We start from the raw sequence: 24,460 nt of genomic DNA on the forward strand, positions 1-24,460 counted from the left end.
AGTCTTTCACTCTCCAGTGGCACATGCACTACTGGCTAACAGGATCTGTATTTCAGTGTCTGAAGAGAGGCAAAGTTGGCATTTTCTGCTGCAGATAAGAAGCTGCTTCTGACTTCAAAAATGAAAGGAGTGCTGTCCCCTAGTATCCACGAGAACCTTCTCCCACATATTCCACCCTTGCTGTCCTGTATTTCTCCCCTCTTCTTTCATTCCTTGTTAATAAAAGTTAAGACAGTATATGCAATATAAGAATAATTCCCCAAATGCAAAAAAATACATGTTCTGGTGCTGTGCAGTATAAGGTGTGCCAAGGGCCTGGGAACGCGCCCCGCAGAACCACTTACCAGCTCATACTTTGCTCTGCAAGAAACACAGCAGTTTATAGAAGATAAAGTGAATATCTAATTTGGAACAGTATTCAATTGTAAAACAAGAAAAGCAGACACACAAAGACAAGTTCAACCATGGTCCATTGTATTCCCCTTTTGTCAAAGTATAAGAATCATACACACTGATTTATTCCCAAATACTGGTTGGCAAACAAAAGACCCAAGATTTTATGTCGACTGAGACACATTTGCAGTAACTGAGAGACAAAAACCAGATACATGCTACGTGTGTTTGGTTGACGGGTTACTTACGAGGCTACTGCACAGAAAAGACTGCAAATTCTTGGCTACCTACAGCACGTAGCAAATACTTGCCCTTGGGACTGTCCTAATAAGAGGGGCTAGCAGAAGCGTGTGTGTGAAGAAATAAGGAGTCTGCAAACAGGTCAAGTGCATTTCAGCTCAAAGAAAGAACCGCTCAGTCCCAGAAGAAGAGGAGAGGGAATGAATCACCTTTCCAGTTTCTAAGAGTTGCTAATCAACTGCAACCATTGGGCAAACTACCCCCTTGTTCCAGGGCTTTCAGACAAATTCTATCAAATACATACAGGCACATCTGTGTGGCTCTTCCCCATGGGATGGGTTCGGCATTTTGAATTGCAGTGGTCACTTGCCAGTAAACACACACCCAATAAAGGGCAAGTATAAGACCAGCTTGGACCACGTAGTCTGTTCAACTGTGGTGTTGCTGAGGGGAAGGAGGAAAGGCCGAGGAGGGCAGGCAGCTACTACCTGGAACCCCCCTTTCTCCACTCTAACTGTGCTCCTTCCCTTTTCCTTGCTGAGCAGAATTATTGCATTGCGAAGGCCAAGATCAACCCATTTCTTCTCACCGCAAGCCAAGCGACCCCTTTTCACCTGCACTTGTGGGAACTGTATGCAACCCTCAGAAAGTATGAAGGGGAAGAGGGAAGGAGAAAAGCCATGCAGCTGGTTTCAACAGTATTTAAGGAAGGGGAATCTTCCAAAAGGAAAAGATTGGAAAGGGAAGGCAATGGCTGTTTCATCTCTGCACGGCCTTATACTGCTGGGGTGGGGGTGGGTGCTTGGGTCTGAGTTCTGGTGGTTCCAGAGAAGAAGGGCTGAGGTGGACAGGCAGAGCTTATTTCTGGAGTGCTCCCACCAGCAGGTAAGATTAGTTTCGGATGAAGGAGGGTTTCTTCAGCAGAACCAGTTATCTACAGGTCGCTTCAGGTGTAAGGTGTCAAGAGGAAGCAGCCCCGACCTCTCAGGTCCTTGGAAACTAGGGCTGGGCTAGAATAGATCAATGTCATGGCCCCCAGTTGCAGGCCATGAAAATGGTGCGCATGTCTGAACAGGGACACCGAAATTGTAGAGAAAGACTGGGACAGCTTGCTGATGGCTGGTGGCACAGCTATCCTTCCTTTGATATTTCTCCCAGAAACAATGCTGTGCTGAGGCATTGGGAGAGAAAAACGGAGGCCGCCAGTTGCTGGTCACCAAGAGCAGCTCTGCCTTTGTTGTAGAAGCAGCAGCAGCAGCCGAAAAAAAACCTGGCGGGAGAAGAAAGCTGCCATCAACCAGTAATTCCCCTCTGAACCTTTCAGCACAGTTTTGCAAATCGCTGGGTTTGGGCCCTGCTTTCTGATTTTCGAGGCAGGTTTGAAATTGCAACGTTTGGGCTCAGCCCGATGATTAGGAACTGTAAAAGAAAAAAAGAAGAGCAGTTTCTGGGCCAAGCAAGCTCCAGCCAAACTGGGCAGCTGTCATTCTCACCACAGGCCTCAGGCAAAAAAGCATCCCTGGGAACAATGGTCACCTGGCATCCTGCCAGATACATCAACACTAGGAGGTATATATCTATCTATATATCTATATACATATGCGTGCATAGCTGAAGAGGCCACCAGAGTAAGGCTCTAAGTTAAGGCGATGGATGGCGGCTCTCCCTGTTACAGGATCAAACTGGATGAGGTCCTTTGAGAACGTGCAGTCCATTGTGGGGAAGGAGGGGATGGAAGGAAAGTTTGCCACCTTCCACTCACTGACCCTGTGGGCATTAAGACATATGGAGAAAACTCATGTTATGAGCACAGACTGAGGGCTAACTACCACCCACAGCAGGCAGAGGTCCTAATGACTGAACTGCGATAGCGTTTCCTAACTCAATGAGAGCACAATTGGTAAATCGTATTTGCTTTTCCACAAAGGTAGCAGGGCAGGCGTGTTCTTTACACACACAGAGAGGAGATTCTTTCCAGGGAATGGAATACAAAATAACCTACTCCTGCGAAACAGAACTCCAACAGAATCCAAGATGCAACCAGGAGGGTCCGATCTGCCTTCTTTTTCCTTTCACAGGCTCCTGTAGGAGTTGATCACCTGGACACAGACATTGCTCAGTAAAGCAAAGAAGAGAAGGATAACCCATGTTCAATCTCATGAATTAAACGGAGTTCAAACAGGGTGGGGAAGAGAGTGAATTTAGCAAGAAGTGTTTGTCTGTGTTATACAGTAGTGCAAATATATCATTTGGTGGGCTCCGTCCCCCATGCGCTCAGGCTGCTCAACCTCCACTCATTTCTGCAGTGATCAAGCACCGCCCTGCTTGGCAAAATCGCCCAGAAGTTGTGCATCAACAGAGCTTGGTGGATTGCTCTTAGAAGGCTCCGTCATGCCCAGAGCGTGTCAACACGTTTACAGAATATTCTCTCTTCTCAGCTATGAATGGCTCCAAGACCCTCGGTCTCCATATTTCCAGGAGGCACCCAGTAATCACCTTGAAGAACATGGAAAAGGTATTTGACATCTATTCACAGGAATACACGAGAGAAACATTCAGGTATTAAGAAATAGCCATCTGGGTTTACATAGTAATGCCCTGTTAAGATTCCTGTTTGCTTGCGGAAACACACAGCACGCTCCCAATTTTGTGTGAGCTCATGAGTTACACCAGGCTCTCTAGTACAAGACACAGCCAGGGGAAGGCAGGTAGGGAGGAGCTCTTTCCATGTCAAAGGGAAACAGTTGGGACAGAACCGAGGAGGACCATGCTGTCATTGGCTCGTGTCGCTGAAGTAGGCGTTGGCCTCCAAGAGCAGCCCCTTGACGTAAACGCGCACAGTGTAGTAGAGTGTGAGGAAGTCCTGTGTGCTGAAGACTGTATCAGCGAGGGTAAAGGGGAGCGTGGAGGGGATGACGCCACGGCCGTACTCTACCATCCATGTGCCGGCACTCCACTGCACTGCGGCGGCTTCTCCGGACCAGTGGACAATGCTGTCTCCTGCACAGACAGCAGATGGCAGTCAGTTTACTCTCGTCCTTTCTCCCACAAAGGCCCAACCCTGCAAGAAATATGCAACTCACCTGGGTAATAGAGCTCGCTTTTCGTTGTACCCTCTTTCCATTGCCGCACAGTCCCTGAAATGACTGTGTCATAGATATCAGCCCAGTATCTGCCTGCAAAAGAAGAAATCATATCAAGGCACCAGTAACACATAAGGGCGGGGCGCCAATGTGCATCAGTAGTCAAGGTTCAATTGCGCTTCAAGATCATAGAATCATAGAATAGCAGAGTTGGAAGCGGCCTACAAGGCCATCGAGTCCAACCCCCTGCTCAATGCAGGAATCCACCCTAAAGCATCCCTGACAGAGGGTTGTCCAGCTGCCTCTTGAAGGCCTCTAGTGTGGGAGAGCCCACAACCTCCCTACATCACTGGTTCCATTGTCGTACTGCTCTAACAGTCAGGAAGTTTTTCCTGATGTCCAGCTGGAATCTGGCTTCCTTTCACTTGAGCCTGTTATTCCGTGTCCTGCACTCTGGGAGGATCGAGAAGAGATCCTGGCCCTCCTCTGTGTGACAACCTTTTTAGTAGGTTGTGTGTATTGGGATATGTTGCTCTAATATTTACAACCTTATTTTAGTTATTGCCAGACTGGGCTTCTGGCCAATAATCTTATAACAGAGTTTTTGCAGCGGTTTCCAGCACAGTCAGCACAGATACAGATTAAGACAGAGACTTTCAGTAGGTTTAAAGAAACCTTTACTGGCATATAAAATATAATTTAGTTATGGCAATCACAAATACAAATACTTACATACGGTCAGTCAAAACAGCTCTGATACATGGAGTGATACAGTGATACAATGATCTCTGATACATGTACATGGGAATACAATCCTTTTATAGGCTAACTGTACAGTTACGCAACTGCTTGCAATCCCTTAATTGAAACAATCAAGTCACCAATTATTCAATCATGACATCAATGTCCAGGTGCAACGTTGACCTTTAAGTTTTCTGCTGAGTCTTCTGATTCCTCCAGCTCCTCAGCAATTAGTAAATCCCTGGAAACATAACCAGGATCCATTCCAGGATCCAACAGTGTGCTCCCTCCAGTATCCGAGGCAGTAAGCCTGTGTGCACCAGTTGCTGGGGAACATGGGTGGGAGGGTGCTGTTGCACCATATCCTGCGTTAGTCCCTGGTCAACAGCTGGTCAGCCACTGTGTGAACAGAGTCCTGGACCAGATGGACCCTTGGTCTGATCCAGCATGGCACGTATGTTCTTATGCGGGGATAGGAATGCAGACTTGATCAAGGGACAGAAACACCTCACCAGTTAAATTATTAATATTATTAATAATCATTAATCTAAACTGCCTAAGATTTAAGTGCTCTACAGAGATTGAAAGATATGACAATCCCTGCCCCTGGGCTCAAAATCTAATAGACATGACATAGAAGCAACGGGGAAGGAGGGAGAAAGACCTTTACTGACAGTGTGTAACTGTAAAAAAAAACACTGGCTGCCAATAAGTCAACCTCTGCCATTTAGCCCAACTACTGCTATTTTAAAGCTTTAGATACTAATATATACATATGTTTATTATGAACCACCTATAGGACTTGTTGACTGGCAGTATACAAATGATGCAAATGAATACGCAACCTAGCTAAATCTTTGGCTGCAAGTTTCCAGTAACAAACTATATTGCAGTTGCATGCATCCACAATCTGCTATCATTCAGCAATGTTGAGCCTTTATTCAGAAATAACTAACAGCAGTAGTTTGGTAACTAGCCTGCAATTATGTAGCTAATGGGGCAGAGGGTGGGGAAGGGAGGTGGAGTTGTACACTTAATAAATTGTACTGTCCACCTTTGATTGTCTGTCCAATTGGAATAACCTTGTGCGATTTGCTGCCTCAGAGAGGAATAGTTAAAGGGTGGTTTTCAATGTACACACTGATGATTGCAAATGGATCTCCACCTATCTTCCAGTGTGGGAGTCAAATAGGCCACCTTGATACGCAATAAAAAAACCAAATCTGGAATAATCATAAGAAGAGCCCTGATGCTGGATCAGACCAGGGGTCCATCTAGTCCAGCCCTCTGCTCACACAGGGGCCAACCAGCCCTCGGCCAGGGACCAGCAAAGAAGGACACAGCACAACAGCACCCTCCCACTCATGTTCCTCAGCAACTGGTGCACACAGGCTTATTGCCTCGAATACTGGAGATTCATGCTCATTTTTGCAAATTCCTCTGAGCAAAAGGGAGAGAAAGTTGGGGAAACATAGTTCCAGGAAATGGAGCTTTCAAACACCCCCATAAGTCCCACTACCTCTATCTCTCCAGAACATGCAAGGCTTAAAATAACTTTTCTGGAGCTCATTTGTCCATACATGATACCTCCTCCCCACTATTCCGTGATATGGGCCATTGATATCTCAATTTTCAGATGATATGATGATGCCAAGACAGCAGCTTCTCCATAAACATCAATCCTTTGCGCTTTCCTAGGAATAAGCAGCATTGTGTATAATGAGATGGCGCCACAATCCTCTGCAATAAACATGCAGAGGATTGCAGTGCATGCATATGAACATGTTGCATATGAATGCAACATGAATGCATGCATATGAATGCATGCATATGAACATGTACATTGATGGTGCTATATAAATAAATAAATAATAATAATAATAGATCCAACCTGTACACTTCAGTCCAACTTACCCGAGTGTCCCCCGCTGTCAACGGCTGCGCCAAACAGCAGCACGTACTCTGAGAAGGAAGCATGGAGCAGGCACATGGAACCCATCCAACCTCCGGCATTGACAAATATCCACTGCAAGTCCTCATCTGGCAGGATGTGCCCTGGGTGCTTCTTCCGCAATTCTACAATGATCTTGGAAAAGGCCTGCTCATGGTCCAGACCTGTGGGGGAAGATATGGCCATAATGAACAGTCGCTGAAAGCAGCCAGTCAAATGCCAGCATACAGAGCGTGGTTGAAATAGTCACTCCCTGCTAATTATTCCTAGCAGCAGGTAATCAGAGGTACACTGTCTGTGTACACAGATGTTGTTATCACAGCTAATGCAATATCAGTAATTGCAATATGGCACTTTCAATACACACAGCTAACATACGCAGATACATATACCCTCCATGAACGAAGCAATTGTGTAGATTCAATTTCAAGGGAAAGCTGTATACGATGCAGTTTTAAAGCAAGTGTTAACTCTCGAGATTTAAACCCCCCCCCCCAAACCTTTCAAAACAATTACTGATACAGACAAATGATTTGGTTCCCTTTTCTGGGAAGAAGCCATTGTTATGCCACCCTTTCCCCTGACTTCCCAAGTGAAAGGAGTGGACAACTGATATCCAAACCAACCAATGGAAAATAGAAGGGGAGGTAGTGGGGAAAAAATATCAAGGAAAGCCCCATTCTCAACAGTATCCCCTTAAATATGAACATTGCTGCCTACTAACGTCACCTGCTGCTGATGGTAGAGAGGAGGCTGGAATCTCTGGAGTGTAAACAAGCCCCCTTCAATTGCAGGTGTTTCATTGCTGCAATTCTTGGTTTTTTAATGGGGGGGGGGAGTTTTTATATTCTGCATTTATAAACCACCAGATAAACAGCCAGAGGCCACCAGATAAACAGCCCTGCCAAGAACAGATAAGGAGCCTTCCTGGATCAGAGCAAAGTTCAATCAAATCATAGGAATGTCAACAAAACATTGCAACAGAATCAGATTAAGAATAGAGGGCTGACACAGTAAGAAGGGACCTTGGTAACCAAATCCAGGGGGGAAACTGTATGGTTGTAGCCACCAACCTAGCAGATGGTGGTTAACTTTTCTGGAGTGGAAAAGGAGGAAGAGATTCAGAAGGAACTGCCTCAAGCATTCTGGCCCCACACTGCAAATGGCCATTAGTAAACTTCTCTGTTCACCTGCCTATTTAGAATTAGTTATCAACATGAGCACCAATATAGTGTATTGTTTAAGAGTGTTAGACTGGGTCTTCATAGAATAGCAGAGTTGGAAGGGGCCTATAAGGCCATTAAGTCCAACCCCCTGCTCAATGCAGGAATCCACCCTAAAGCATCCCTGACAGTGCAATGCCTTGGGGATCCCTGAAGTGGGGGAGAAAAAAAAAACAGCAGAAAACAAATCGGACAAACATTTGTATACCACGTTTTCCATTTAAAAGCTCGTGACGACCAACAAGAAAGTCAGAATGGATGGTGGATTCCTGCCTTGAGCAGGGGGTTGGACTCGATGGCCTTTGTCGGCCCCTTCCCACTCTGCTATTCTATGATTCTATGAACAAATAAACCCTGAAGAGTTACCAGGCTGCAGAACACCCCACTGAACAGCAGAAGAGCCCTGAGGCTGGATCAGGCCCGAGGGCCCGTCTAGTCCGGCGCGCTGTTCACACAGGGCCCGCCCCGCAGTGGCCGACCTGCGAACTAGGAACCGCCTCAGTCGGCCATTAAACTGCCACCCCCCGCCCCGGCCTCCTGTCTGGACCCTTTCTCAGCCTGCCAGGCAGCCAGGGCCTCCTCCCGCAGGGCTCCCTGGAGCTGCTGCTGCTGCTGCTGCTCCTCTTCACCACTGCGTCGTGGCGGTGAGGAGGAGGAGGAGGAGGAGGAGGAAGGCCGCCCCCCCCCGGGGCCTGTCCCCAGCTTGGCTCCGTGCGTGGCCGGAGGTAGACTGCCCCTGCCCAGGGGGGCTCCACCGCCCGGCCCCACGACGAGCGACGCACCGGCGTGGTGCTTGCCGAGGCGCGCGATCTCCTCCGGGTCGAACTCGTAGCGGCGCGGGGCGGCGGCCCAGCTGCGCAGCGCCTGGATCAGCAGCGCCGCCGCGGCCACGGCCAGCCCCACACGCGCGCAACGCCCGGCCCAGCTCGGTCCCAGCAGCCACCGCATCCCGACGCCACCGACAGAGAGGGCCGGAGCCGCCGCCGCCGCCGCCGCCGCCCGCAGCGCGCCAGGGGAGCCCGCCTTCGCTTCATGGCGCCAGCCAATCGCGGCGCCGGTCCGCTCTTGGCGCGCTCCGGGGGGGACCAATGGCGGAGCGCCCCACCTCAGAGGGACCGACCAATCGCACGCCGCCCTCTCCTCGGCCAATGGGGCTCGCCGCGCGGTGCGGCCCGTCACAAGCCCCGCTGTCGGAAACGTCACACCAAGCCAGCCAATGACCGTAGACGTTTCCTACGTCACCGCCCATCGGCTCCGGGGGTGCAGCAGAAACCAAGGCGGAAAAGCCCGTGAAGGCCACTCCGCCCCATCCCCTCGCCTGACATCACGTGATGCGGCCGATGACGCGTCGCCTCAGAGGTTCAACCAATGGCTGCGCTTTAGGCCGGCTGGCGTCGGGTGCCGAGGGCTCGCTGGGCCAGTGACGGGTCGCCGACGCCAAGGTCACGTGCACTGTGCTGGTCACGTGAGTGGTTTGGGGATTGCGGCAGGACGGGCGGCAGCGCTATGGAGCGAAAGGCCGCGGCGGCACTGGAGTTCCAGCCAACCGGTACCGTGAGGCCTAAGCTCAGGCAGTGCAGCCCCGCCCCTAGTTACAGAGGAGAAGGCGTGGCCTGTTGCTACGGAAGGTGTTGTCATGGGGGAGGGCCTCTAGCGAGGGACGGAGGGTGGAGCTTAGGGGGGCGGCGCTTGTTGCTAGGGGGACCAGTCGAGTTGCTAGGGGAGGACGAGCTGGCCATGAAAGGGTGGGGTCTGTTGCTAGGGAGGAGGAGGGGCTAGTTTGGGAGGGGAGGGGCCTGTTGCTAGGGGGACTTCAGTCGAGTTGAGGAAGCACCTGTTGCTAGGGGAGGAGGAGCTGGCCATGAAGAGGTGGGGCCTGTTGCTAGGGAGGAGGAGGGGCTAGTTTGGGAGAGGAGGGGCCCGTTGCTAGGGGGACCAGTCGAGTTGAGGAAGCACCTGTTGCTAGGGGAGGAGGAGCTGGCCATGAAGAGGTGGGGCCTGTTGCTAGGGAGGAGGAGGGGCTAGTTTGGGAGAGGAGGGGCCTGTTGCTAGGGGGACTTCAGTGGAGTTGAGGAAGCTGCTGTTGCTAGAGAGGAGGAGCTTACTATGAAGGGGAGGGGCTTGTTGCTTGGGAGAGAGGGGCTTGCTGGGAAGAGAAATGGCTGGCCATGGGGCTGCTGCCCCCCCCGCTTTATGTGGCCCCTCCCTTCCCAGCCTTGTGACTTCCTTGCTCTGACCGAATTTCTCTGCCCCTCCCCAAACGCTTGCTGTTGGCCCAGATCACCAGCACCTCCGCTACAACCCGCTGCGGGATGACTGGGTCTTGGTTTCCGCCCATCGCATGCGGCGGCCGTGGCAGGGGCAGGTGGAGAAGCCCCCCCAGGAGGACGTCCCACGTTGCGATCTGGCCAACCCCTTGTGCCCTGGAGCGAAGAGAGCGAATGGCGAGGTACTGCGTTGCTCCGGAGGGGTGGTGGTGGGGGAGGCCGACGCACGGGCCTTTTCAGTCAAGCGCCCCCCCCCCCATCCTCCACCTTAGATGACAGGAGTTGTGTGTCAATTTCCCACCATTGGCCTCAAGAACATTCACAGTCTGCATCGCCAAATCTCAAGCCCTGCTCTTAAAATTGTGCCTGTCACTGACATAAGCATGTATCTAATTATTTAGCATAAACTTGCCCAATTTTTTTTTGTCTTTTGGCAAAATGCGCTATACGTGAGGGCCCTCCAGGATATATTCAAAGGAAGTTAAGGCAAACTTGCCTTGGAGAATGGGTTGTTTTGCCGTAGGCTTCTGCTATCAAACATAAACAAGCTCCTCCTTTTGTCCTTCCATGCAGTTGTTTCCAAAATCTCCAAGGCAGAGTGTATAACTCAGTAATTCGGGCAGCTCAGTTTCAGAGAACCGGGAGAGGGTGCATGGAGGCTGACTTCTTGTTATTTGTAGAGTGCTGGGTAGGATCAAAGGACCTTAATATACCAGCTGGTGCATAGTATTTGCCTCCATCCCCACTCCCAGCAGAGGTGGGAAGGAATGAGCTATGCACGCTGTGAAGCAGAGGGTGCCTGTAATCTAGTGCTTGGCATAGCCTTACGATTGCAGAAACATTCCAGGAGTGTTTGTAGGAGGTCCAGACACCAAAAGAGACTTCAGAGAGACTTCAGTAGATAGCATGTGTTGTCTTTTTCCTGAACTGCACAGCACTTCCTACTCTCCCTAATCGTTCTGCTCTTTGCAGTCATCCTCTGAGGCCCATCTTCTACTTAGTTCTTGCTGGAAATGTAATATCCTGTCAAGTCCACAATATCAGAATCAAAATAAAAGCAAATTGAAGTCCTCATTGGATGTTACAGTTGATGATAGGAGAGGCTCTGCTCTGAATTCTCTGTCTGCTTCCTTGGGAGTGCTTATCTCCTTTCCTGAACTTAAAGCAGGGGTGCCCAAACTGCAGGCCACATACAGCCCTGACCCACTCCTGGTGTGGCTTGCAAAGCCAGAGGCACCCCACCCATTCTTCCTGCAGCCCAGCAGATCTGCCTACCAGCTTCTTTCCCATCTCCCAGCAAATAAAAGCGCTCATCTCCAACCAGCAGCTGTGTGATTCAGTCCAGCAGAAGCTTGTCTGGCTTAGAACATAAGAGCCCAGAGGCTGCATCAGACCAAGGGTGGCTAACCAGTGGCTAACCTGCCGTTGACCAGGGACCCACAAACAAGACATGGTGCAACAGCACCCTCCTATACATGTTCCGCAGCAACTGGTGCACACAGGCTTACTGCCTGTAATACTGGAGGTACCACATAGCCATGAGGACTAGTAGCCATTGATAGCCTTCTCCTCCAGGAATTGATCCAACCTCCTTTTAAAGCCACCCAAATTGGTGGCCATCATTACATCTTGTGGTTGTGAATTCCATAGTTTAGCTCTGTGCTGTGTGAAGAAGGACTTCCTTTTATTTGTCCTGAATCTCCCACCAATCAGCTTCATGAGATGACCCTGGGTGCTAGTATTATGTGAGAGGGGGAAAAATGTCTCCCTATCCACATTCTCCGCACCATGCATAATTTTGTATAACTCTAGGTCTCCCCTTAGCTTCCTTTTTTCCAGCCTAAACAATCCCAGCTGTTGTAACCTTCCCTCACAGGGGAAGTGCTCCAGCCCCTAGGCATAGAGGCTTGCCTTGCTTTTTTATGAGAAGACATACAGAGGTTAGGGCTTTGGCATGCGATTTGAAAAAGTTGCTGGGTGATTCAGTCCTGCTTACTTATGAATAGAAAAATGTCCTTACACCAGCTGTGGCAGTAGGAAAACTGCATGTCCCAATAGTGGTGGGGTGTGTGTGCATGCATGAGCACTTGTGCAGCCCCCAGCAGACACTGATGGCTAAAAATGCAATGTTACAAATTCTTTGCAGCATATTGAAAGTAGAGCCAGGGCCATGATCTTTTCCATCAAGGTGAGGGAGCTCAGCAGTCTGGTGTGCAATTTTTCTCTTGTTCCGTCCCATGCAGGTGAATCCCCACTATGAGAACACATTTGTCTTTGACAATGACTTCCCTGCACTGCAGCCAGATGCCCCAGAACCTGGTAAGGATTCACTTTGTCCTCCTGACAAAACCTTAATTCACCACCTGGGGAATGAAGTTTGGTCATTCCAGTAGAAAATTGTGCATTGACCATTTCTGCACAAGGAAGCAGGCTGTGATCCCCTGGAATGATTTCAGAAGCAGTTTAAAGTTGCTATGTTTTTGTGGGGTTTTTTTTTGGTGGTGGTGGTGGTGGGGGGCAAGGTTAGCTGTACAGTAAAAAGAATTTCAGCACTAAAAGGCAGAGGAGTCCCTGTAGAAAAACCAAACATGGCAATTCTACTGAATACTGAAGCAAGGTGGGTGTTTATGCCTTGGTTGGAGAATTTTAGTTTGAACAGATGGAAGTGCCCAGTCCTAGGTGTCTAGTGGAGAAGTTACGGGGGAAAGGAGCCCAAATCTGAAATGATTTGGTGTGACGGTATGTTGCCAATCTACTTCTGGTGGAGCTCTTGTCTGTTACGTTGCCTTTCCCAAATCTTGGGCTTCAGATACAAATGTCTTGGAATGTACTTGTTTTGAAGGCAGTACAGATGCATGTACATCCCAACTGGCTTACTGCCTGTTCCTGCAACACAGACCAGAACAATAGTGGGGGCATTTTGGTCTCTGCATTTCCTGTATTGTGGGTGGCTGTGCTGTCTGCAAAATGGTAGAATCTGCTTTGTCCCGTTTGCTGTATGTGCAGAAAATGCCATCTGGACCTGCTATCTATAATGGATATCTGCTGTCCATTCTTGATCTGGCAGCAGATATTCATGCAGAGCAGCATTTATGTTGTGCCTGTTGTTGTCCAGGATGAGCTGCGGTTTCTCTTCCTTGATTTATAATAAACTGGAAAAATGGGTATAGGCTTGTTCATTTGTACAGATACCTTGCTTGTCTCTCCAAGTGTTTGAAATGTATGAAAGTCTCTAGGATTTGGCAACAGCAAAAACATTATGGGTGGGGCTGAGGGCTGGTAACAAAACTAATGAAGAGCCTGTGGCTGGTCTAGAAAGTGATTTTGGGGGGTTTAAGGGATGCCAGCACTGCTGCGCAGATTCAAAGTGTGCCGGGCTTCCTTTTAACTCTTGCCCTTTCTTACCCATCACCTCCTACCTGTTTCTCATTGGGTTTCCTCTCCTTCCCCAGATGCTGGTGACCACCCCTTGTTCCGTACAGCGTCTGCTCGAGGCGTGTGGTAAATCTAGCCTTGCGCTCCCTGACATTTCTACTTAGCCAAGTGGATGGGTTAGACTCGCCTTGTGCTATTCTTTCCTGCTTGGTGTCTTTTCATGGAGCCCTTTACATAGAATCATAGAATAGCAGAGTTGGAAGGGGCCTACAAGGCCATCAAGTCCAAGCCCCTGCTCAATACAGGAATCCCCCCTAAAGCATCCCTGACAGATGGTTGTCCAGCTGCCTCTTGAAGGCCTCTAGTGTGGGAGAGCCCACAACCTCCCTAGGTCACTGGTTCCATTGTTGTACTGCTCTAACAGTCAGGAAGTTTTTCCTGATGTCCAGCCGAAATCTGGCTTCCTTTAACTTGAGCCCGTTATTCCATGTCCTGCACTCTGGGAGGATCGAGAAGAGATCCTGGCCCTCCTCTGTGTGACAATACTTTCAAGTATTTGAAGAGTGCTATCATAGAATAGTAGAGTTGGAAGGGGTCTACAAGGCCATGGAGTCCAACCCCCTGCTCAATGCAGGAATCCACCCTAAAGCATCCCTGACAGATGGTTGTCCAGCTGCCTCTTGAAGGCCTCTAGTGTGGGAGAGCCCACAACCTCCCTAGGTAACTGATTCCATTGTCATACTGCTCTAACAGTGAGGAAGTTTTTCCTGATGTCCAGCTGGACTTCTCTCACTTCACTCTGTTTTTAAGCAATGGGGAGCAGTCTTTGTGCACCACGAATTCCCAACTTTGTTTGCCGGTCCTTCATATTATTGGGGTCTATTTGTCAGCCAGGTTATTTGTATCTATGGGATTGCCTCTGTGGCAGTCTTGAACCAATCAGCTGTTATGGCCACTTCCTGATCCATTCTCAGCACCATTATGAAACTTGAGCTTCATGAGATTCAATGGCTCAGCTATGTCAGACTGAGCTCTGGGCCTTAAATGTTCTCCATTCTCAGGTATATTTTTTATCATCATCATCATCATCATCATCATTATTATTATTATTATTATTTACAACATTTATATACTGCTCAATTATCTAACACAGTTTCCAGAGCAGTGGACGTAGTTATAAACAGTAAAAGAAAGAAGATTTAAAAAGTAAATTAAAATGATTCAATTTAAAAACAAAGGAGCCAGAAAAAACAGTGGCTAGTCAGTGGGAAAGGCTTCTTCAAACAAAAATGTGTTTGGGGAGAGCAAAGCAGTGCTGTTTTCACTGGCACATCTGTAGCTGCTATTATTATTATTATTATTATTATTATTATTATTATTATTATTATTATTACATGTATGACCCACCTTTTCTCCTCTTGCAATGAACCAAAAGCGGCTTATGAATTCATTGTCGTCATTGATTTAAATCAAGTTTTCCATTGAAGGTTTTTCATATAATTCTTAAAGAAAGGTGCAGATCTGACCACTAAGCCATGTTAATTTACAATTAAATAGATTATTGCCATCTCTTTGACTCACTGTATATATTTTGCATGCTTTCCTTTTTATCTGTGGGAGGGGGGGGAAGTTTTGAAATATTCCCATATAGGGTTGGTCTTATGACCAGCATCCATGACAGTTTGAGGTTAACAGCACAATCCTATAGATATATCCTCATAAATTCCATTGAGTTCATTGGGGCTTACTCCCAGGTAAATTACTATAGGATTGCAATTTTAGAATGAGAATACAAGAAGGTGAACACTGGACAATTTTGTCTTCTCTTTTAATTTCTAGTGCTGCTCCTTTTGGCTTCACTCTTTCTCGGCCCAACCTATCCCTCACACAAAATGAAGTATCAGACATGCCCTTGACAGATAGATCAAAGTGAAGTTTGAGAGTTACTGGGCTGAAAAAATGCAATTTATTTTTTAAAAAATCCAATTGTTTTTATTTTGGCGGGGGTGGGTGGGTGTTAAGCATTAATTTTTACCCACCCCGCTATATGGTTTTTCTGGGTTTGCTAACACCTCTGCCTTCCTTGGCCCAACTCCACCACCACATAAGCACACAGAACAAAAGCCCTATCTAGCATGTGTCTTTGCACATGTGTCTTTAGTCAGAGAAAATGAAAGTCCGGAATTATCAAGACACAAGAGCTGTAGGCTAGGCTGGACTGAGCCATTTCCATGAGATGAAAAACTGAAAGTAATATCCATGTTTGATTAGTAGTAATTCCATTTTTATGAGACCGAAAGAGTAGGTTTAGCATGTTTATGATGAGATTTAATTGGGATGTGGTAGGTCTGGCTCTTAGTCTTATCTCTGCTGATGCCCTGCTTGCCACTCTGGGATCAGCCTTTTCCTCTCTGCTTCTTTTATTGGCCAGGGGATTGCTCAAAGAGAGCACGGGCAAACGGAGAGAAAGTTCTGGGAGAATATGGATGCAGGCATATCAAATATCAGATATTTCATGAGGTTCAGCGTGCCTCATATCTTGAGGGGTTGCAGAGATTTGAGGTTGCTTTGATTTCCTGTCACAAGGATACCAGGTTTCACCTGTGCTCTTCATTGTACCTTAGCTCTAGGAGTTTGGCTGCTCCATACTGCAAGGGGGACGTTGCAAGGAGTGAGATGCACAACAGAGATCTGGGGGTCAATTGTTTCCTAGAATGTTCGATCTTGCTCTTCTCCCCGCTGGGACTGAATGATACTTTTGAGATGGCAGGGATGGAAACCTAGTTCGAGAGGCTTCCCTCCTCCCCCACTTCTTCTAGCTCAGTGACATGGAATAACGGGCTCAAGTTACAGGAAGCCAGATTCCGGCTGGACATCAGGAAAAACTTCCTGACTGTTAGAGCAGTACGACAATGGAACCAATGAACTAGGGATGTTGTGGGCTCTCCCACACTAGGGACATTCAAGAGGCAGCTGGACAACCCTCTGTCAGGGATGCTTTAGGGTGGATTCCTGTATTGAGCAGGGGGTTGGACTTGATGACCTTATAGGCCCCTTCCAACTCTACTGTTCTATGATTCTATGACTCTGGGGGTTACTTTGTGCCCCCCAAGCGTAGCTTGTGATTTGGCTCACTTGGTTGAATTACCTCGAGTTGTTTGCTCTGCAGCTGCTTGGGGGAGGTGTATTTACTCATTGCTGTCCCGTACTTAAGGCATAGTCTCATCTAGATTGGGACAGGAGCTGATAAGTGGAGGAATCTGATTTGGGATGGGGTTGAGTTGAGTGACCTTCTGTCTCCTTCCAGACCCTTGATGCTATAACCCCTGGTCTGCTTTCTTCCCTCCCAGCAAAGTCATGTGTTTCCATCCCTGGTCTGACCAGACTCTACCCCTCATGTCGCTATCCGAGATCCGCACTGTGATTGACAAATGGTCAGAGATCGCTGTGGAGCTGGGTGCCTCCTACTCTTGGGTGCAGGTCAGTGTCTGCAAGAAGTCCTCCCACGCCTCCTGCCAGATACTACTTATTTTGGGGGGGGGGTGATGGTGGAGGCAAACAACTTGCACTGAACTCTTTCTCGGGCAGCCTTGCTCTATAGAAGAGACTTGGGAAGAGAACGGGGGTGCATAGGCCCCCTTTGCTGGAATAAAAACAGGCATAGAATAGCGTTCGCTTGTGCCTCTGGCCCTTGTTTTCTGCACCTCGATCTCTAGAAGTGCTTCTGTTCATTAATTTTCATTGAAAAGGTGTAGCCATTGCTGAAGGGTGTATACGTTTCTCTTTACAGATCTTTGAGAACAAAGGAGCTATGATGGGTTGTTCCAATCCCCACCCTCACTGCCAGGTAAAGAGACTTTCTTTGTGCACCCAAGCAGTGGAGTTCCATGGGTTGACTGTTACCAGTTGCATGGTCTAAGATGGGGTGGGCAGAATTTAGGCTTATGGGATGTACCCTTTTTGTTGTTTTGTTTTGTTGCTAGAGCCTTCAGATCCTCCAATCAGAGCCTGGTACAAAAGACATTAAAGGATTCTGCACCCAGGAATTTGTTCTGGGTACCAGAACTGAATGGCATTTATACTAGTTTTATGCAAAAATGTGTCCCAGGTTATCTCAAGTGTTCCTAATTTCAGCAGTATATTTGGGGTGGGAGGCTGGCATGTTGTTGCTGCTATTGTTGATCTCCTGCAAATCTACTCTTGTTGCTGCTCTTGTTAAACAATTTCCTGCAGATGACACAAGAGACCTACTAGTAGATCCAGATCTACTTTCTGTCTAGGAGAGAGCTTACACAGATACAAAAAGGGCCTCTGCTTGAGTGCTTGCTCAGTCTGGTCGGGCATGGAACTTCACCCCCAACTGAGTTTTTGTGGGTCGTTTCAGGAACTGAACAGCTCCTTGAAGCTTTAAGGTGTCCGGCCATTGGGGCTTCTGGACAGCTGAGCAGTGCTCAGTGTCCAGGATGTGAATGAAAATGGGGAAATACTTTTATTTTTGTACAGTTTTCATACTATGATGAAAGATTCTCCACTGTTGAAAATGAGAATTTTGACAGGAACACCGAAGCTTATGAACGTTTTGGCTTGGCCCTGCCCAGCTTTGAGAAGATGTTTCTCCATGTAGCAGAAACATCTTGCCCTCCTGTCTTTTATCTCTGAATGCACAGACACACACCGGTGTCTTTTTACAAAGTCAGAGAGCTGCTCCACAACTCACACTGCCCTGAGGGCTGCGCATGTGTGCTGCCTTTGTGCTGCTCGGGTACCCTGCAGGAGAGAGCAGAAGTGAAGGCCTGAGTCTTCCGTATGCCGGGGCTAGCGGGGAAAGAAATTCGGCCAGAAATACTGGCTGAAGGGAAGCAGTTGGCCTGCTCCTGGCTTCTCTTCAACCTGGAGGGGGAAGGATTTGGTTCGGACTACTTCCCCTTATCCTCCCTCCTGGTGGTGGCCGTGGACACATGCCCTGGGGTGCACATCCTTCAAGCCCGATTTCCACCCCCGCCAATGCTTTTAAGTTGGAGGTGGGAGGCCTGCCAGGGTCATGGAGGGTTGGGAATGGTCCTCTCAGGATGTGCGTTCTCTGAGCTCAACTTCTCTTCCTCCCTTCCCTTCTTTTCACCGGTCCTGGCTTGTATGGTGCGACTTACTAAGTCTAACTCAAGAGGCTCCGACCTTTGCTCTTCGTACCCAATGTGCTGCTTGCTGTATCTGCTCACAGAATCGCCACACGGTGGCACTGCAAGCCTGGAAATAGCGGCTGTGTTTGTTTTTGTGTGCAGCATTGCTTCCAAGTCAAGTTGGGGCGTTTCGACTTGAGCAGGCAGAGGTTTTGCTTGGACCAGCCCCGAACACCCCGCCACCTTTTCTCCTTTCCTTAGATCTGGGCCAGTAACTTCCTGCCCAATGAAGCCTCTCTGGAGGACCAGACTCAGCAGAAGCACCATCGTGAGCGTCGCATTCCCATGTTGCTCGAATATGCCCGGCTGGAGGCGGAGAGGAAGGTAGTGGCCGCTGGCCGGTGGGGAGAGGGTGGTGCGTGGGTCTGCGGCTGACCTGCCGCTTGGGATCGCTTGCAGGAGCGGATTGTGGCGGAGAACGCCGACTGGCTGGTGGTTGTCCCCTATTGGGCTGTGTGGCCGTTCCAGACCCTCTTGCTTCCTCGACGGCACGTCTGTCGCCTTCAGGACCTCCGAGACAGTGAAAGAGACAGTAAGTGCCCAGCGCTGTCCCCCTTGCGGCTGGTGGAAGAAGGAGAGCCTGTGGCGGGTGCCAGGATGCTCCACTTGAACCATGGGCACAGGGAGGCAGGGACCCCCAAGTAGAGGGGAAAGAGGGTGGCCGTGCCCATGGGCTGCCCTTTCCCCTGGAAATCAAGGTCAATTGGCTGAGAGGAGAACCAGCATTATTACAAAGAACTAAGTGTAATATGTGTGTGCTGTAGGGGTGGGGAGAGACGCTGCAAGCAGTTGCTTGAGCCTGTGTGGAAATTTCAGGTCTTTGAGGGATTTGTTGAGGCTGGAGGAAGATAATTTGTGGTTTGTGGGGCCACGTACGAGCCACTAAGGCCTTTTCCCTGTCCATGAGGCGTTGTGCTGCTGCTTCACTGCAGCTCAGCACTGCTGTTCCGGGAGAAAAGTAAGGGAAACGTTCCTGTAGACAAGGCCCTGGCAATGAGGGACCCTGCTTAGCAGCATTTCTTAGGTGGGTTTGAACAGTGAGGCTGGACGAATGTTGGGGCCAGGCTGAGGCTGAGAGTGGCAGTGACAGAATCCAGATGTTTGTTAAGCCCAGGCAGCCAGCTTCTGCAGGGGTCTGAAGTGTAGAAGACAGGCAAGGACATGAAGGCCAGGCTCCAAGCGCTTCTATCAGGCCTGGCCAATCCAGAGGGTTCACACTGCCTGTCGATCGCAGGGGCTGGCGCTTTGCAACTCTCTTCTTCTGTGCCCGAGGGGGGAGTTGGAGCCTGCGTGCACCCAGTCCCAGGTCGCTCACTAGGGTAGATCCTGTCTTTAGCCCATGAGGTTCACGGTTCAGCCTCTGGAGTCCATGATAAGGAGCTCCCTTCCAGCCATGTGATCCAAGGGTGGGTTCGAGGCGAAATGGGTGCAGATGGTTTTATTCTGGTAGAGAAGCTTAAGGCAGAATTCCCATTGCTGACAGGGGCTTGGGCTTGAGGCCTCTCCCAGGGTCTCCAATCTGGGAAGATTCTGCATATGAGGAGAACTCTGATGGGGGGGGGGGGAAGCAGGGCTGACTTTTCTGGGCCTCTTTTGTTACAGGCTTGGCTTCCATTATGAAGAGGCTTCTCACCAAATATGACAATCTCTTCCAGATCTCCTTCCCCTACTCTATGGGATGGCACGGTAGGCACCTAGGAGGAGAGGAAGCACCTTCATTCTCCCAGGCATTTAGCAGCATATGTTCAATTTTTAACTGGCCCTGAGTAGTTGTTTTAAATGGATATTATTATCTCTTCTGTTTTTATGGTTTTAAATTTTGTTATATTGGTTTTTAATGTTCAGTGTTTTAATCGTTATAAACTGCCCAGAGAGCTACGGCTATGGGGCGGTATATTATTATTATTATTATTATTATTATTATTATTATTATTATTATTCAGATCTTTTGACATCTGAAAAGGGGAGAGATTTTTTATTATTATTATTATTCAAATCTTTTGACATCTGAAAAGGGGAGATAATTTATTATTATTATTATTATTATTATTATTATTATTATTATTATTATCTCCCCTTTTCAGATGTCAAAAGATTTGAATAATAATAATAATAATAATAAAAAATCTCTCCCCTTTTCAGATGTCAAAAGATTTGAATACCCCTACATCCATCCATCCATCTATCTATCTATTTTCAAGTCTTGCTTGACACAATGGGAGGGACTGTAAGTCAGTAGTACAGCACCTGGTTTGCATCTAGAAGGTCCCGGGTTCTATCCTTGGCAGCATCTCCATATTGGGCTAGGAAGGAGGAGAGGGCCATCAATAGCTACTAGTCCTGATGGCTATGGGCTACCTGCAGTATCAGAGGCAGTATTCCCATGTATGCCAGTTACTTTCTACTTGTGTCCTGCTTGTGGGTTCCTAGTTGACAGCTGGTGGGCCACTGTGCGAGCAGAACGCTGGACTAGATGGACCCTTGGTCCGATCCAGCCTCAGGGCTCTTCTGACGTCCTTCAGGAGTCCTGCCTGAAACCCTGGAGCGCCTTTGCTGCCAGTCAGTGTTAAAGAAATCATCTGAGGAAAACCTTTGAGAAAGGAAGCAGGCTGAGGCTGCTGGCAGGCTGAGGAGAATTCTGCTGCACACCTTCCACTTTGCCTCACACCAAGGCCGGCCTCCTTGAACCTCTCGTTGTCTGCCAGGGGCTTCCTTTGCTTTAGACCAAAGTTCCGGCTTGCCCAACCCCTTCTTCAGCCCTCTCCTTTTCCTGCTGCAGCACTGAATTCCTTCCCATTCTGGCCTCCCTGATGAGGCGCAAATTTCTCTGTTTGGCCCTGGTCCAGTCAACCACTTGCATGCCCCGTACTTGCTTCTGGTCACCTGCTGCACTGCACCCTGTCTCATTACCTGCTGTCTCGACAGGGGCCCCAACAGGGTCATACCTAGACGCCGACTGCAGCCATTGGCAGCTGCATGCCCATTACTACCCGCCCTTGCTGCGTTCCGCCACAGTACGCAAATTTATGGTTGGCTATGAAATGCTGGCTCAGGCCCAGAGGGACTTGACACCAGAGCAGGTCAGTAGAACTGGTTAAGATGGTGCCAGGAGCAGGTGGGAAGCTGTGGGCAGGGTCATAATTTTTGCAGGGTGCTCATAGATTCGTCCCCCCCCCCCCCCGAGATTGGAACGAAAGCACATCTCTGATGCCTCAGGGGCTCCTCCAGGAGGACGTGAGTCAGGGTTGGGGAATCTGTGACTCTCATGATGTTGTTGGACTACAGTTCCCATCATCCCTGACCAGTGGCCCTCCTGACTGGGGATAATCGGAGCTGGAGGGAGCAGGTTCTTCATCACTGACGCCAGCGCTTGGCCACTTGGGCTCGGATCCTGCTTATTAATGGGCAGGAGAGGAAACTGCGCCCGTTGGGTGGTGGAGCTGGGCAGGCCGCGTGGTCTCCCCGCTGTTTACAGCATTGGAGCTGGCTGTGTGTAAGTTACGCCTCCACCGTGGCCTCGTATGGATTCTTGGCCTTGGCTCCTGTCCCCAAAGTTGTGATCAATAAACACTTGCCTCGTGGTGGTGGTGGTTCTGAGGATGGCCATGCGAAGGCTCACAAGCAAGGACTGTGTTCCTCATGAGCTGTGGGGTGGTGGTGGTTGGTGCTAGAGAAATGGGTGGCAGGGATGTGGGGAAGCCATAAAGACAGTTACAAGGGAAGAGAGGAGTAAGATGGTCATTTCTGGGATAGTTAAGTCTTTGGCCTCTCATCTTCAGGGACTTAAACAACAGCCCGGGTCTGTTCGAATGCAGTAGAATCTGTTTCAGCGCTAGCGGGCTGGGGGCTCTTTCCCGGCCTCTTCTTCCAGGGCCTCATCCACCTGCTGCTCTTCTTCCCCCACAGGCTGCAGAGCGCCTGAGGAACCTGCCTGAGGAACACTATCGGCTGGAACGGAGGGAGAGTCCATAGCGCAGAGCTCAAGGGGTCCTCCTTGGGTGTGGATGATCATTGATTGAGATCATGGGGATCTGTGTGGATCATTCCTGAGGAGAGGGGAGGGGAGAGAGGTTTCTGTAATTTGGGGCTGCTCAGGGAACGTTACGAGAACAGCTTGACTCGGACAGTCAGGTTTGAGCTGCTGCCTTCCTGTGCTGCTAAACTGAGGCCTTGTAAGACTAGTGAGTTTTTGTGGGAGAAGCCACCTCAACTCTGGTCACGAGGCTTCAACAAAACCCGTTTGATTCCTGGTACGCTCACCAGGGCTAAACGATCTGCCGTGCATCAAGAAGTGGATAATTGGGGAAAACTCCCTCCCCATCAGTGGCTTCCAATACTTCCATTGATAGGTCGCTGCTTCTCACTGTGCGCTCCGCACCCATGGGGAGCCATTGTTATTAAGGTGAATCTTTATATACAAGCTATAGGTGGCCCACATCTTTCTCTGTAGCAACCCCCCCCCCCCAAAAAAAAATGTGATTACAGTGCAGGGTTTTCACTAAGGACTTGCAACAAGGAACATCCTGCGTGCTTCTGAATGTTAGTCTGTCCTGCACTAGTTAAGGCTCCCGGGCCTCATAAATCAGACTAGTATCATTATAAAACGATGCCCCTGCCCCCACCCCCAAGATGCCAATCTTGGTCATGTTGAGGAAGCCAGATGCAAATGTGAGACTTGAGAGTTTCTGAGCTGCTCCCAGGAGTTCCGCTAGACGACAGCCTCGTATCTGCACCTACCTTTTTCTGTGCTAGTTATCATCTTTTTCCCTTTAAGAAATGACGTGGCCCGTTGTCCCTGCTAGAGGCAGCTGGGAGACCTGAGAAGGCCCTGATTTTCTACCCTTTACTTCTGCCAGCTGTTTCCTGTGAACAAGAAGATCGTTCTTAGATGCCTCTACGTGCCTCCAATCCCTACCCTCAACCCAAAGTGTGGGGCTGACCACAGACAGATAAATCTTAGTGTGACGGTACAGGTGACTAGGAGAAGGTAGTTCGGGGCGGAAGACCCTCAACTGTGCCAACTATGAAGGGTGACTTGAGGGTTCTGTGCTTCTTGGGCCCAGAGCCTTTCCAGAGCCTCAAACAGAATGAAGTTAAGTGGAGACTCTTTTGAGTGGAAGGTTTTGGTTCTAGGTGCTGTTTTCTTCTATATTTTTTTCCGATCCAAATGTACCAAAATAGAATAAAGAAAATTTCTTCTACTCCTCTGGCCTGTCCTTATGCTTTACATTGTCTTGGTTCTACTAGAAATAAGTGCTGGAATAAATCGGCCTGCCTTGCTTGTGTGTGACCTTTGTCCCAAGGTGCTAGCCACTTGTGTGGCGGGATATGCTCCCTCTCACTCCCTTTTCACCACTCTCTCCCACTTCAGTTTACCTTTCTCTTGCTCTCCTTTGCTTGCCCACGTTTGCATTCCAGTTAAAGGAATCTTAGTGAATTGAGGGAAGCTTAACTAATTGATCTATCCGTTTGTAAATGTGTGTAGTTTCAGACAAAAGTGAGGTGATGGGCCTGTTGCCCCAGGTGGCATCATAGAAGAGGTGCTTCATTCTGTTGGGCAGAAAAGGTCTCCTCTGAGATGGTGCCTGCCACTCAAGGTACTTTTGAGGTGGATGCTGCTGATAATATATATGTACACATGCGCGCACACTTAACTCTCCCCTGTTTACCTGTTTGTCAGAGGCTTCTCTCTATGCGTCCTCCCTCAATCCCCCCTTTTCCCCTAGCCTGACTGTGCATCTCCTGCCATGCTGCTGTCTCTCATGTGCTGTGCTGTCATGCGCCAGCCCTGCATCTCTTTCCCTGTCTTGATCAGCTAATATACAACCTCGGTGCACCTCAGGAACTGCACAGCACTTGTACAGCACTTGGCACTGAGGTAGAGTGGAGCCTGGCTTTTGACTTCTTTTGAAAAAGTAAGTTTCTAACTTTTCGTAGTTTCCTGGGAAACGGAAGAAGTGAGTGGCGATCACCCCATTTGCTGATGGGGTCTTGAAGAGGGGTCAGGCAC

At 49.0% G+C, this 24,460-nt stretch overlaps 2 protein-coding genes across 2 annotated transcripts; one reads left to right on the forward strand and one right to left on the reverse strand.

Moving 5' to 3' along the window:
- Positions 1-452: 452 nt before the first annotated feature.
- SIGMAR1 (sigma non-opioid intracellular receptor 1) lies at positions 453-8,580 on the reverse strand. The gene is made up of 4 exons (XM_063128307.1): positions 8,414-8,580; positions 6,372-6,572; positions 3,717-3,809; positions 453-3,633 (listed from the first exon to the last, which is right to left on the reverse strand). Exons 1-4 carry the CDS (start codon positions 8,577-8,579, stop codon positions 3,407-3,409), a joined length of 687 nt encoding a protein of 228 aa, XP_062984377.1. The 5' UTR covers position 8,580; the 3' UTR covers positions 453-3,406.
- Positions 8,581-9,072: 492 nt separating this feature from the next.
- Positions 9,073-23,651, forward strand: GALT (galactose-1-phosphate uridylyltransferase). Its single transcript, XM_063128309.1, has 11 exons — positions 9,073-9,180; positions 9,911-10,080; positions 12,142-12,217; positions 13,351-13,399; positions 16,624-16,753; positions 17,064-17,120; positions 18,652-18,774; positions 18,850-18,982; positions 20,053-20,136; positions 21,376-21,530; positions 22,357-23,651. Exons 1-11 carry the CDS (start codon positions 9,138-9,140, stop codon positions 22,420-22,422), a joined length of 1,086 nt encoding a protein of 361 aa, XP_062984379.1. The 5' UTR covers positions 9,073-9,137; the 3' UTR covers positions 22,423-23,651.
- Positions 23,652-24,460: the final 809 nt, after the last annotated feature.

Source organism: Elgaria multicarinata, chromosome 6, assembly GCF_023053635.1.
Source record: "Elgaria multicarinata webbii isolate HBS135686 ecotype San Diego chromosome 6, rElgMul1.1.pri, whole genome shotgun sequence".
Lineage (NCBI taxonomy): Eukaryota > Metazoa > Chordata > Lepidosauria > Squamata > Anguidae > Elgaria > Elgaria multicarinata.